The sequence below is a fragment of the Seriola lalandi genome, unplaced genomic scaffold (assembly GCF_002814215.2).
Source record: "Seriola lalandi dorsalis isolate HSWRI2012SDOR001 ecotype SW California unplaced genomic scaffold, Sedor1 jcf7180002054504, whole genome shotgun sequence".
In the NCBI taxonomy this organism is placed as follows: Eukaryota; Metazoa; Chordata; class Actinopteri; order Carangiformes; family Carangidae; genus Seriola; species Seriola lalandi.
This window is the reverse complement of record NW_019525057.1, coordinates 1,638,383-1,651,367: the sequence shown is the minus strand read 5'-3', so window position 1 is coordinate 1,651,367 and position 12,985 is coordinate 1,638,383. Positions and strand designations below refer to the sequence as shown.

The window sequence follows — 12,985 nt, the reverse complement described above, 5'->3', positions numbered from 1 at the left end:
GCAAAGGCTCGTCTCCGCTATCCTAAGGGCAGCTCATCTGATGCCTGGATCCCGGCCATGGTTTTATGAAGCGATGCGCTATCAGTAGTCCATACATTTCCCCCAGGAGGCTAGAAGCAGGTTTCCGGATAAGAGCTGAGCTCTGAGCCAAATCAGCAGCGGAGTTAAGTAGAGCTGCTAAAGTGGTCTAATTTTAAAGTGGTTACTTGTAGTTTGTATTTCAAGCTGTGAATAATTGCCAGCTGTGAGTCATTTGGATTATTCTGGCGAGGATAAATCCTGTCACAGCTGAAGCTACAATACTTTATTACGTGCACAGACACATAACACCAAACACAGAATCTGTTTCTTCCTTAAGTATTTCCGTGCTCACCGACTGTGGCCGCTGCGGGTGCCGGCGGAGTTGTGCCAAATGAACACCGGTACAAAGCAGGGTTAAATATAGCCTGGCTGTCATCTTAGCTTTCCCATCTCCCATCATTTTGGATTTGCCATGGTGGGTTTACCCAAGGGTGACTGTCGGTTTAGTTTTACACACTCAATTCAGCGGTGAATCGCACACATGCCACACACAAACACAAGCGCTTTACAGTGAAAGTCTTCCAGAGGCGCAGATCCACGTGACCCGCCTTCACACTGTGCTATCCAGATCTTTGTGATATATTCTGTTGCGGCTTGTTTACACAATGAGAATTTTAATTATCTGAAATCTTCGAAATCCTTCTGTAACTCATCGGCTTCTCATTATCTACATCTTTGGGATTTGTATTTATCAAAGCGAAAATTCAGGCAAAATAAAATCTGCATTCCCTAATCACTTTCAAATTGCTTTCTTCTCTCAGGTCTGTTCATCATTTTAATGATCCCTCGGGCCCGCTGCCTTTCTGACTGCGAGAAAAAAGCCTCTTAGTCCGACCAGCCAGAGGAACAAAACAAATAAACCCTGTAGCCGAGAGGTTTGATGGTGAGCCGGAGCAGCAGGTCGGGGCAGCGCGGCTTCATTACTGCCGACACGGCGCCTGTGTGCTTTGATAACCTCCCCCCACTGTGGGCCATTACCTGGTTATGTGCCGCCTCACAGCCCTCTGGGACGCCTTCAGAGGTACAAAGAGGGTGGGACAAAACACTACCTGTATAAAACCACATGTCCTCATTTTGAGTCGCTTCCAGACACTTAGCCTTTGTGTCTGACATGCTCTTGAGTCTGACTCACCTTTGATGGTGCATCATGCCGAGGATGCACTGCAGAAGCATGAAAAGCACCATTTTAACCAACTTTTGTGCAAAATAAAATGATACATCTGTGGGAGGCAGAAAGAGCTGTGTTCACTCCAGGATGAGTTCATCTGCTGCTGCAATTACTGGCTTTTAAAAAAACTCACTTTATAGTTTTTAGTCTGTTTTGAAAACTGTAAAATGACACCGTCCTCTGGTTGTTTACAACTCAACACAATGGATATGTATTGGAACTTTACATTTCTGTGGAGCCAGCTAAAGTGCAGAGAGGAGTAACTTGTCTGTAATGAGGCTGGGATTATTTTGAGACGACAGCTAAAGAGCATGGTGCTCGGTGCATCACCGCAGTTGAATAGCAGCAATCGTGAGGGGCACCGAGGGTCAACTGCACTTTCAAAAACATTATTTAAAAAGTTTGTTTTTTCTACAAAACACAGCATGGAGGAAGATTTGGAGCGATGTTTCATGAGGAGCCAATCAAAAGAATTATTTCTGATTATACATTGGTTAATGATAATACCCACATCTTCCTCTGTTAGCCATAATTAGGCATGGTAAACAGGATGACAATAGAGGAGAAGGCTGATCCCAGGCCATCAATTACTTGTCCTCCTCCTTAAGCTCTGGCTGAGCCGCCTTGTGGATGTAGGCTAATTATTGTTATTAGAGACCTGCCCATTACTTCATCCATCTGCTGCACTTTAAAGTCCATTCTTGGAGCAGAAAAGCAGTTGCAACTAACAAAAATCAAATCTCAAACTGCAATTTGGAGTATATTCTGGTTGTGTGTAATTAGAAACATGCTATTACTGTATGCTAATAATTCACCCCGAAACCCACAGACGAATGCACACGGATAAAACATGCTCCAATTAAATGTGACATACAGTGCATGGTGTCAAACTGTCTGGCTTCCCTGCTATTTCCCATCTCTGTCAGGGAGAAACCTGCCCTTCAAAGTGAACAGATTCACACCTTTTTCATTCTGGCCTGTCGTTGTGGCTGACAACTGAAAATGTTGACAATCCCACGATGCAAATGGGCACAGGTGAAAGCTAATGCCAGTAGCATAAAATGGCAGCGGGGGAGTTTTTTTATTTTTTTTTTCTGCCAAATGGCTGCTCGCACTGGTTCTGATAGATGAAAGGGAGCTCTGAGCTTTTAATGTGCGCTGTGTTACTGTACTGCAGGATGTTAAGGCTTATATGGAGAGACTGGGCTGTCAGGCAGAAAGTAAGTGGACCCAGGTGTATGGTAATTGCAGCATAAATTACCATAGGAGGGAAGTGCGCATCGGGGAATTTAAAATGAAACCACCGAAGAAAGTCAAAGGAGAGGAGGGAGGGAGGGAGGGAGGGAGAGGGGCCGGCTCATTGTGTGGTCATGTGAGTCTGATCAAATATGGCCAGTCAATACTGTCTAGATCCGGAGTGTTGAATGTGATGCCTCATTTTTCTTTTGTTTCTTTTTTTAATCAGACATTGTATAGTTGATCAATATTACAGCGATGCTCAAAGGGAAACGTCAAACTCATCATTACAATGCCGGATTTTAGTGGTGAATCTTAAGGTAAATTTAGTCTATGTGATAATTTGTGCAGAATGGGTCTTCAGACGTTACCATATCTGTACTGTACTTTGGTTTTGGCACCGACATGCAGCTCGTCTTTGGTTGCTGAGGCTCTATAAACAGGCCGTCAATGGACTTTTAAAAATTGACAAATCAAAGATTTTCCCCATATTTCTCTCAGGAATGTCAGGTTTGTCTGGCACAGCCTAAAATCACACAGTATGTTGCTCTTTAGGGCTGAAACTCAAGACTACTCATTCAGTTAGTCCATACAAGCTGTAAAAAATAATGCAAAATGTCCTATTGGAAGTTTTGAAGAACCACATCAGCTTCTGGCAGATGTGGTTCTTCAAAAACCCGGTCCAGGTTGAACCCCAGTGAGCATGGCTGTGTGGCTGTGTTTAGTGTTCCTATTATAATCACAGACTGACTGAGGTGTGTTTGGAAGCTGTAATGTGCACACAGCTGGCTCCGCTATGCACCTTTGCCCACATAGCTGACTCGTCCCCACAGGAGTCATACAATTTTACAAAATTAGATTCTTTCATTTCCGCTTCACAGTACGACATTAAAACTTTCATGAGCGGAACTTTAAACTAAATAAAAAACAGTCCCTTACTGCAAACTCACAGTGGATTTGTGTGGCGTCCTGGGACTGTGTTAGAGATCTGTCCCTGAGTGGAACATCTGCCCGTCTTTGATGTGTTTGTGTTTGTGTGTGTTGTATGTACCATTTCCGCCCCTCTTCTGCCTTAACAAGTCGCACATTCGGTTACCATGACATCAGACCTGATATTCAGACTTGAATATATTGTGATAAATGTCATCTATTGATCTTAATCCTACATGAGAGAATTGTTGGAGCTACATCACAGCAGGAATGTCTCATTCTTTCATTTTCTCCCAGCATATTGTCTCCATTATTACGTGCTACATTCATTAATGGTTGCAGTTGCTTCTTGCATACAACATTAGGTGTGAACAGTACAGTTTCCTGAGGATCTGAACATCTGCACAAAGATATTTCAGGGCAAAATTCAGTCATGTTTTCTCTGATAAATGTAATCGTGACCAGTGATGTGTTTGGGTGGTTGTTATAAAGTAAAAAACCCAGCAGTGATGTAGGAGAGGCAAAGTGAGTGCTGCAGTGCATGTATAATTACAGACAAAAGCTCCTGTCAGAGGGAAAGTCAGTGGGCACACACATGCACACACATGGCAATTGTCCTCACCTGACAAGCCTCCCACGTCCATTTTCTTCAGGTTTTTGGCCTCGAGGATGACCACGGTCAGCTTGCCGGCGGTGGGAACGTATCGCAGAGAGAAGCAGATATCACCCAGCTTCTCTTGCTGTTGGGGAGGCAGAGATGTTGCAGAGGTGAGAACAGTTTTAAGAGCAACTATTAAATCCAAATTTACTGCATCACATGCTCACACCAGATGCTCACTGAGAGGCTAGATGAAGGGGAAAAAATAAAAATTGCCTTCCAGAGAACACTGGCAATTGTTCAGTCGACCGAATCTGAAGCTCGTGGTTCTCTTTTTAACATTAGTTAGAAAGCTTTTAATGTTGAAAGCTGCAAGTACCAGTGTGTCTGTATGAAAAGTGATAGTTTAACAGTATGTAAGGTTAAAGTACAGTACACTGACTGTACTGGGTTATACATCTGTTTACAGTAATGACGGCGTCCAGTTTGAATCTGGGTGCATATCTGCATAGAATTTACACTGAAAGATGGTTTTTGTAATTGCCTTAAGTGCACGCATTTCTATGCACAGTGTTTTCTAATGCAGAACATGCACACACAGATCAGCACAGATAATTCAGTGGTCAGTGCAGAGCTGGAAAACAAACCTAAAACAGTATTGGAGTAAGTGATATTTGGAGTTAACCTTTTGAACACATCCTGAGCTGACCAACGTGCTGTACAAAAGGGCATTAAAATAAATAAAAATAAGTAAAACAAATGTATAAAACAAGTAAAAAGACAAATAGAGATGGAGGGAGCACATCTGATATCTAATGGCAACTGGTTCTGTGATCAATGTGATGATTCATTCAAAATCCTGCTGGAGAGACAACTGAAGATACAGTACATCAGTACCGCTGATGTTGATCTTTAAAGATACGAGCGGTTACAATCAACTGGAAAATTGCCGCTGTCAGGAAGTCTACTGTACTGTTGTAATGAGATTAGTGTCTGAGATGGACACGGATTATGAGAGGTGTTTTTATTTACAGCACAACGACAGTGCAGAGCAGAATCTACATCGCAATAAAAACAAGTACGATGGATGGAGACAAATCCGCACGTACAAATGTTTTCTAATATATTATATATCCGAAACAGTCCACTGACGTGTTATCAGGACTAGCTGTTAACGAAGTTAGTCATCATGTGAGCCAGCTGCCTGCTGTCCTGTTGTATAAATTGTATTGTTTGATTAAATTCCAATTTAAGTGAGTAGACATATTACAAACAAGGACTGCTAATGCTGCAGCTGCTGCTACTACAACCAACAGTCTCAACACAACTATAAAAAAATAATACAGTTATAAAAGAACTGTATTTTATGTTTAAGTTGTTTGTTTTTAATAATATATTAATTATAATATTGTATTTTATGTTTCAGGTATAGGCGATGCTGCAATGTACAGTAAGCAAAGCATTTTTTTTAACGATATTATGAAAAAAATGTAGATATTTGATATTACTGAATATATAATGTACTCTATTATAATTCACTAAGTACTGGACTACAATATAATAAATTATATAGGATTGATTTATTAGTTGATTATTATCTAGATATTTTATATTACTCCACTGTGCAGGTTTTACATAAATACAAAAGTGTTTAACTGAACACCATTAACATTCAAGATTAAAATGTATCAGGTAGAAACACAATAAAGTCAGAAAATACATGATTGTAACCTACAGAGTCTTTTATACGGTGCAAAGAGAGGATCAGCACACGCTCCACATCACACAGCATCTCTGAGTCACAGCTTCAGAGTCACATCCAATCAATTGTACAACAAGTCCTTGCACGTTTTCAATCTTCTGCCATAGATTTGGTCTTTTGTTTTGGTTTGGCTTCTTTTGTTTGTCACTCATCACTTTGCTGGAAAAGTACCGACTGCGAGCGCTTCACTTCGCTCCAACAAATCACCATCACAACACAGCCTTATTATCATACGCCGAACAGAGAGCGATTCATATTCCTGCCATATCCCTTATCGACACGAGGAGCAGACACAGGCGATAACTCTCTCTCTCTCTCTCTCTCTCGCCACACCTGCTTTACGTGTGGCCATTTTGAAGAGGGATTGTAAATCAGAGGCAAAACCGGACATGAATATCAACCAGCGTTTTTATTTCAGGAGTTTTTCATCAAGTTTCAATCAGGGATAATTTCCTCATGTAGAATCAGTGTGCTGGATATATTTATAATATATGTTTTATGCTGCGAAGGACTCCTACTCACTTCCATCCGCTCTCCTGACCGGTGGCTGCCACACATAATCAACTCAATAATCCCACTTTGATGACGAGGGCTGGGTTTCAGCACAAATACGAGCTCCTGTGGCGGCCAGCGAGAGAAGGAGTGACGGTTAATTCTGTCTGTCAAGAGCAGCGACCCGGCTGAGCTATAAAAGGCCAACTGCTGCCTTTTCAACTTAAAAGGGCATTTTTCGAAAACTTGCTACTTCGTATTTGACCTTAAAAGTAAAGAGGATTGTGTAACGTGTGTGCAGGTGGAGTATTAAATCTTATATTCTATTCATCCTGCAGCCTTTTCACTGAGGTCACTGCTAAAAGATTTATACTTAAAACAGCAGCACTTTCTTTTTGAGTATGTGGACTGATATGGCGAGTATGTTTCAAACCTGTGGCTCTCAACCTTTTTGGCTGGTAAAACACATCAAGATCTACGTCTGACACTCAATCATGAGCGATTCCCCGTCCTCAGACTGTTTCAATTCAATATCTTAAGAGGCCTGAAGAGGAATGAGTATTTAGCTGAGGACGTGTCTTATTTCCTGTCTCTCTCTTCTAATGACCATATAATAAAACAACATTGAAAAAGGTTTCTCCTTTTAATTATTCTGACTCTATATTTTGATTTTATTAGTTGTTTTACCTTCCCCTTTACTTTAGCTAGCTTCTGACTTTGGATATTTATTGTAATGTTGCTATCATGGAAAAAAACCCCAAAACATCTAACTTGTGAAAGACATCCGTGAAGAAGCTAAAGCCAGGTAGCAATTACTGTAGTTTAGCTTAGCATCAAATCTGGAAGCTGGCGCTCTCTAAAGTTTAAAAACTCACTTAAACTGTTATCTCATTTGTTCAATCTGTAGAAAAACAGGAAAGTCACAATGTCAGTTTGTGGTTTAGGGAGAGAAAGCAAATATACAGTAAGTGTATTTTTCCCCAAGATGTTGAACTATTCCTTTACCCTTAAATAAAATAATTGAATTTTGTCGTTGTAACCTTTAATAGTTACAGTTGCTTAGCTCCTGAGGCAATGGAGTCCTTTTCACCTTTGCAGGTGTAATTGAGTTCTGCAAACCTCCTACCAGTGCACATGATCTGAGAAAAGCTCTTAACAAATAGACAAGTGGATAATTATTTTGTCACTTCTGTGTTACCGGTTGCCAATCAGTGACACATAACGATGAGAGCATTCACATAATAAACATTAGTAATAATAATAATTTAACGTTTTATCGGCAGTTAGAAGGTGGAAAGTAGCACCTGCCCTCTGCTGAGCCTGAACGCTGAGGAATCGCTTCAGCGTCTCAAGACTTTTCTTGCAGAAAATTGCCAGGTGCAGCAGGTGCAACAAAACGCTATGGAAGTATAGTGATGCCCTTCAACTCAAACAGCTCCACCAGCCATTCGACACTGTTATAATTAACCTTTAAATCAAACCGCTGTAATGCAAAAAAACTGAAGTTCCCCTGGCAACATGTGCTATATGCCATGACATTTACCATGAAAATTGAATCTCCTGAACTGTTGCCTGGAAAGTCACACTTCTGTTAATTGAAGGGGAAGTGTGGACATCTGATTAAGTGACATTTCCAGGAGAGATGGATTACATCAGCGCCGGCACCACATTTGTGGTTCAAGCACAAATGGCTTGCTGTACAAAGCAAAGATAATCACTGTCATATCACTTATACACACACAAAAAAAACTGTTATTATTATTGAAACAACAGCTCTTAGATTTACAAATCTGAGCTCTGCCACTCAGACATGTGTCACCAAATTACTTCAAACCTGTTTGTTTCCCCTGTTCTGAGGAGTGACATGCGTGTCTGCTTACACAGGCTTCATAAGTCTTACCTCCTCCTTCTCGGCGCTCTGCAGATCCCGCCACTCCTCTGTTATGTGGCTGAAGTCCACCTTATTCATGGGCACCTTGATGTCACCGATGGCGTCGTGTTTGGAGAAGCGGTCGAAATCGTACACCGTCATCACCAGCGTCTTCCCGCCGAGCTCTACGTAGGGGACCTGAAGAGGATGACAACAGTAACTAAGGTCAGAGCAGGTGCAACACACACGAGAACGGGGAACGCCGAGGTGAAGCGACACAACAGCCACCAGAATGATGACAGACAGCCTCGGCATCCTGTATCGGGGCTAATCATTAGCTAGTTAGCGTGTCATCAGAAGCTGAAGTGATTGAATATTTTATAAGAAAACATTACGTCATCATTGGAGGTTTTCAGCCACTCAGTGGAGTCTTGTTACTTCTATTCATCTTCTATTCATGTATCCACTGAGTCTAGGAGCTGCAAGTTAGGCTAACATTAACATTAGCAGTTGTAAGCAAACTGTTAGTCACCAAGTGTTTGTGATGAATAGAATTGCATGGATCATTGATATGTTTCTATGAGCCTGTGCAATATCATGCAATCCAGCTCTGCGAGATAATCTTCCCTTGTAAAACTTATGATACTCAGTTTTCATTGACTTTGTACGAGAGAGGTTCTTTGTTGGGGTTGTTCAGAATCGCATTTGATTAAAAGGTGTTTTATTGTAAACATCGTAAACTCAAAATAAAGTTTCAGCTTTGTAGATTTGGTTTTGACACCCCTGAACTTGCACAGAAAAGTTTGTGATGAGTTAATTACATGTCAAGCGGAGTCCGATCTGAGTGTTTGTGTAGCGGGCGGATGCTGAAATGGTGGGTGCTTTGATTCCCCAAATCAATCACAGCTGCCCCCAATCCTGACAGACGCTGTTATCAGGCCTAAAAGACAGGCAGCACTTGTGATGTGATTCTTGACTGTATTCAATTACGGGATGAAAGTTATTAAATGGAAATAATTTGTTAAACAGAAAAAAAAGAAAGAAATGAGAGTGAGGGAGAGATAAGACTCTCTGGTTTGTCCTTGACACTATCTCACAAAATCATCTTTTCTTCTTGACGGTGTCACCGCTGCTTGTAATCCGCTGTAGTGTTCTTTTTCATGATGCATCACAGATTCAGAATTAAGTATTACAAACACAAAACACACACACACACACGCACACAAATAAACCTGTTATTGAGATGGATATCACATCACATTATGCTTAACTTACGCCAAACACCTGCGCTCTTCACTGTCGGGCGAATAACAAAACTTTCCCCACTGCTGAGCAACAGCTATGCATCCATTATGGCCGAGGCATGGCCAGAGTGTAGCGGTGCATCTGCCTGTGTTAATCCCAATCACACTGAGCCTCTGTGTGTTTCTGTGTGTGTGAGAGATATTCTGTCAGAAGCTTGTTAATGTGCCAGCTGGTTGCTGTCTCCACACCTTCCCAGCATTCCTAGCTGCATGCAAATCAGATTGTCAGTGGAACCAAAAGATCTCCAGCTACAAAAACAAAAAAAAAGTGTTTGAAATGTGGAAGTGTTTTTGAGCATATGGTGAAAGCAAATGAAATTATGCTTTTAATGCTAGGCGTACCTTGAAGGTGAACTGCTCATTGAAGACGGGGTTGAGGGTCTTCCTGTGGACCTTGGTCTCAAACTTCTTCTTCTTGTCAGGCAGCAGGTAGACCTTTACGTATGGGTCGGATGTGCCACCCATGTCCATGGCAGGCAGCTCCGCCGCCTGGATGATCCCCACTATGAGCTAAAAGAGAAAGATGAAGGATAGAAAAAGTGAGGGAGGATAGTGTCAGACTGTCCACAGAGCCACATTTTCATAACTCGCACCTTCATCCCACCAACATCCTCTCAGAACAAACCGTACCTCGGGTAGAGAAATGTCAAGAAATACATTTTGATCATTACTCTATGACCTTCAGGAACATTGGATTTTTTGAGTCACATGTCTAGTCTTTTGATTTCACTTGCAATTGGTCCTTCATAATGGTGGCTTAAAGACGATTCAGTGTCATTTTTCTGGGATATGGCGGCAATATAAGAAGGTTATGTCGGCGGAGTCTGGCAGCGGCTGAAGAGTTCGTAAAGGTCAGGATGTGTCAGACTACGAGTGAGAGGACTGTTTCTCTTCACACAAGGCTGATAATTGATAACCACAATGGGGGGCCTGGGAGGCTGATTGACCTGCCAGTCAGAGCCTCTACTTGAAGGCCTCTCAGGAGCCCAGCTAGTCAGTCAATCACCTTCCTATCAGGCAGCCATCAAGCAGCAATCGGGAGGCTGACCAGGGCGCTCAGCCATGGAGCTCTACAGCTGTCAGCAGCTGCATCGGAGAAGTGGGAAACAATGAACTCAAGTGGCTAATTGAGATGAAATAAACAAACGGCAATATGAAGGAAAATCTATTTTACAGACAAAAAAATAAAGATGTATTGATTTATTGAAGCTAGTAAGTAGACCTTAAATTGGGATTGTTTGGTCAAACTAGACATAATCATACTAGATTACTTAATTAGCCAGTTAGCTTAGCAGACCTTCCAATATAAAAAAAGTATTTACATGTAGCTATGTAGCTAAGACACACGGCTTCCAGGATTATGGTCTAAACTAATGCAAACACTTACTTTCATTTGAAAGCTCTTAAAAAATAAAAGCTTTTAAATGAGTGGTTGAAATAATCGACACAGGCACGAGCTGATACTTCATCTGTGGCTGTTTGCCTCCGCACATTAATGTGTAACTCAACTGATTATTTAAGCCTCCAGAGCAGCTCATCTCTGAGAATTACTGATGTGCTGTTGTGTTTCCTCGGATCTGTTTGTTAGAAGTCACTGTTCCATATTTTATAAATGTATGTCTCGCTGTTTAATTTCAGCTGAAGCAGGTTCATTCTCCGGTTTATCGCTCGGTGCCAACCCACAGAAGTTTGTTATTTCAGTCTCAGCGCTAGGTATTTATTTACACAGGATGGTGGTGAGATTCCAGTAGAGACAGGTGTTCATGGAAAGACACTGGAATGATATAATGTGAATGTACCACAGACACACACATGTGCACTCGCTAACACACATCATATATGACAATGTTGAACACAAGGCGAGTACAGCATGGATAGTATGGGATGTCCTATCAGCTCTCCAGGTTGTGCGCAACATTTTCTTGACATTACACCGCAAACACTGACATGAAATCCCGTCATGATTTTGATGGATCGCTTTAACATAAATATAATAAATATTGCAGATCTGAATGTAACAGGATCAATTTGTTATATACCTCATAGGGCAAATAAAAGACTCTTTTATTGTTGCAGATATTTACCTGAACCTAAATGTCACCATGTTTTTTGCACTGTAGTGCTGTGAAGCTGCACTTGGATTTTGAGTGTGGCAATTCATCCTTGCATGCTGTCGTTCTGATTTCCACCCATCAATCAGCGTGTTCCGCGGCAGACACAGCATGTCATACCGTCTTTGCTCGGAGAGGCACTGATGCTTGAGAACAGATAAGAGCAGGATGTGGTTGGAAACGCTGATATTGAGTTTGATGCTTCAGCTAATTGTGTCTTTTCCTGATGCTGTTAAGACACCACACCCCAATGTTCACAACACTGGAGGGGGTTTTCACAAAACTCACAAAGTATACCTTTGTTCAAAATCAAACCAAGCAGATAACACTCCCTGTAGTAAAATTACTTATGAAATTTCACTTAGGCCCCAACTGTGAGTCTAATGAGCTTCTACTAAATTCTTATTTTCTCAAAAAGAGTAGATGATTTTTGGAAATTCCCTTCCAATTAAAACAACAGAGTAATTTGGTGTTATATTGTAATTTTCCAGCTGCTACAATTTCATTTTAACAGTTTTATTTTTGATACGCATTATTAACAGTGAAAACCCAGTGATAATCAATTTGCATACATTGGACAAACTGAAATCTTGTGAGTGCAGACTTAAATATCTCATTAATTATTAGATGTATTGCCATGACATTTTCACATATCCAGTTTGCCCAGAGGACGAAACCTAATGACTTTGCTGCGCCTCTGACTTTCTATTGGACGCACTGCCATGAAATTTGGTTCACACTTCCCTCAGGATGAAAAGTAATAACTATATAGATCCCTTCAGCTTTTTATCGAGTGCCATTACTTTGCTTTATGATCAAATGCCTCAAAAATAAATGACACTGTGCTAATCAGAAACCTTAGCACGCTAACATGATACACTAAAAGGCGAACATGTTAAACATTACACCTGCTCAACATCAGCATGTTAGTTGTTGTGAACGTGTTAGCATGCTAACATTAGCATTTAGTTAAAACAGCCCAGAGCCAATGGTGGCGTCTTTAAATACCTTGTTTGTCTGATTCACTTTACAATAATAAAAAGTCTATGACTTCAATTATTAATCAATAATCTGACACTATTTGTTTTGGCACACATTATAGCTACTATTTCAAGATTTAAACACCTGACATTAACAACTGCAGCGGCTGTGTGTTTGCACATCTGTGTGGGTGTTTGTGTTTAACTAAGGACTGGGGCTCTATCACAGCAGAGGGCTGCCGGTGTTAACCCCTCTCTGTTTGTGCGTTACTCTTCAGCCCAGTGAGCAGCACGCTGACCAGAATGGGTAAAGGACGGTGATTCAGCCCTTGGCAGCTTATCTTGGAGGGCTTTGTCTGAATGCATCATGGCTCTGCTGTGACTCCACACACACACACACACACACACACACACACACACACACACACACAGACACACACACACACACACACA

The 12,985-nt window shown here is 41.3% G+C and overlaps 1 protein-coding gene across 4 annotated transcripts in view; it reads right to left on the bottom strand.

The window, feature by feature from the left end:
• Positions 1–12,985, bottom strand: part of syt1a (synaptotagmin Ia) — a 157,860-nt gene that overhangs the window by 11,771 nt on the left and 133,104 nt on the right. For all 4 annotated transcript variants that reach the window (XM_023413141.2, XM_023413144.2, XM_023413142.2 and 1 more), the window contains 3 exons: positions 9,784–9,951; positions 8,168–8,335; positions 4,038–4,155 (listed from right to left, as the gene is read on the bottom strand). In XM_023413141.2, the coding sequence (XP_023268909.1) occupies positions 4,038–4,155; positions 8,168–8,335; positions 9,784–9,951 (454 nt within the window). The remainder of the gene's footprint in view (positions 1–4,037; positions 4,156–8,167; positions 8,336–9,783; positions 9,952–12,985) is intronic.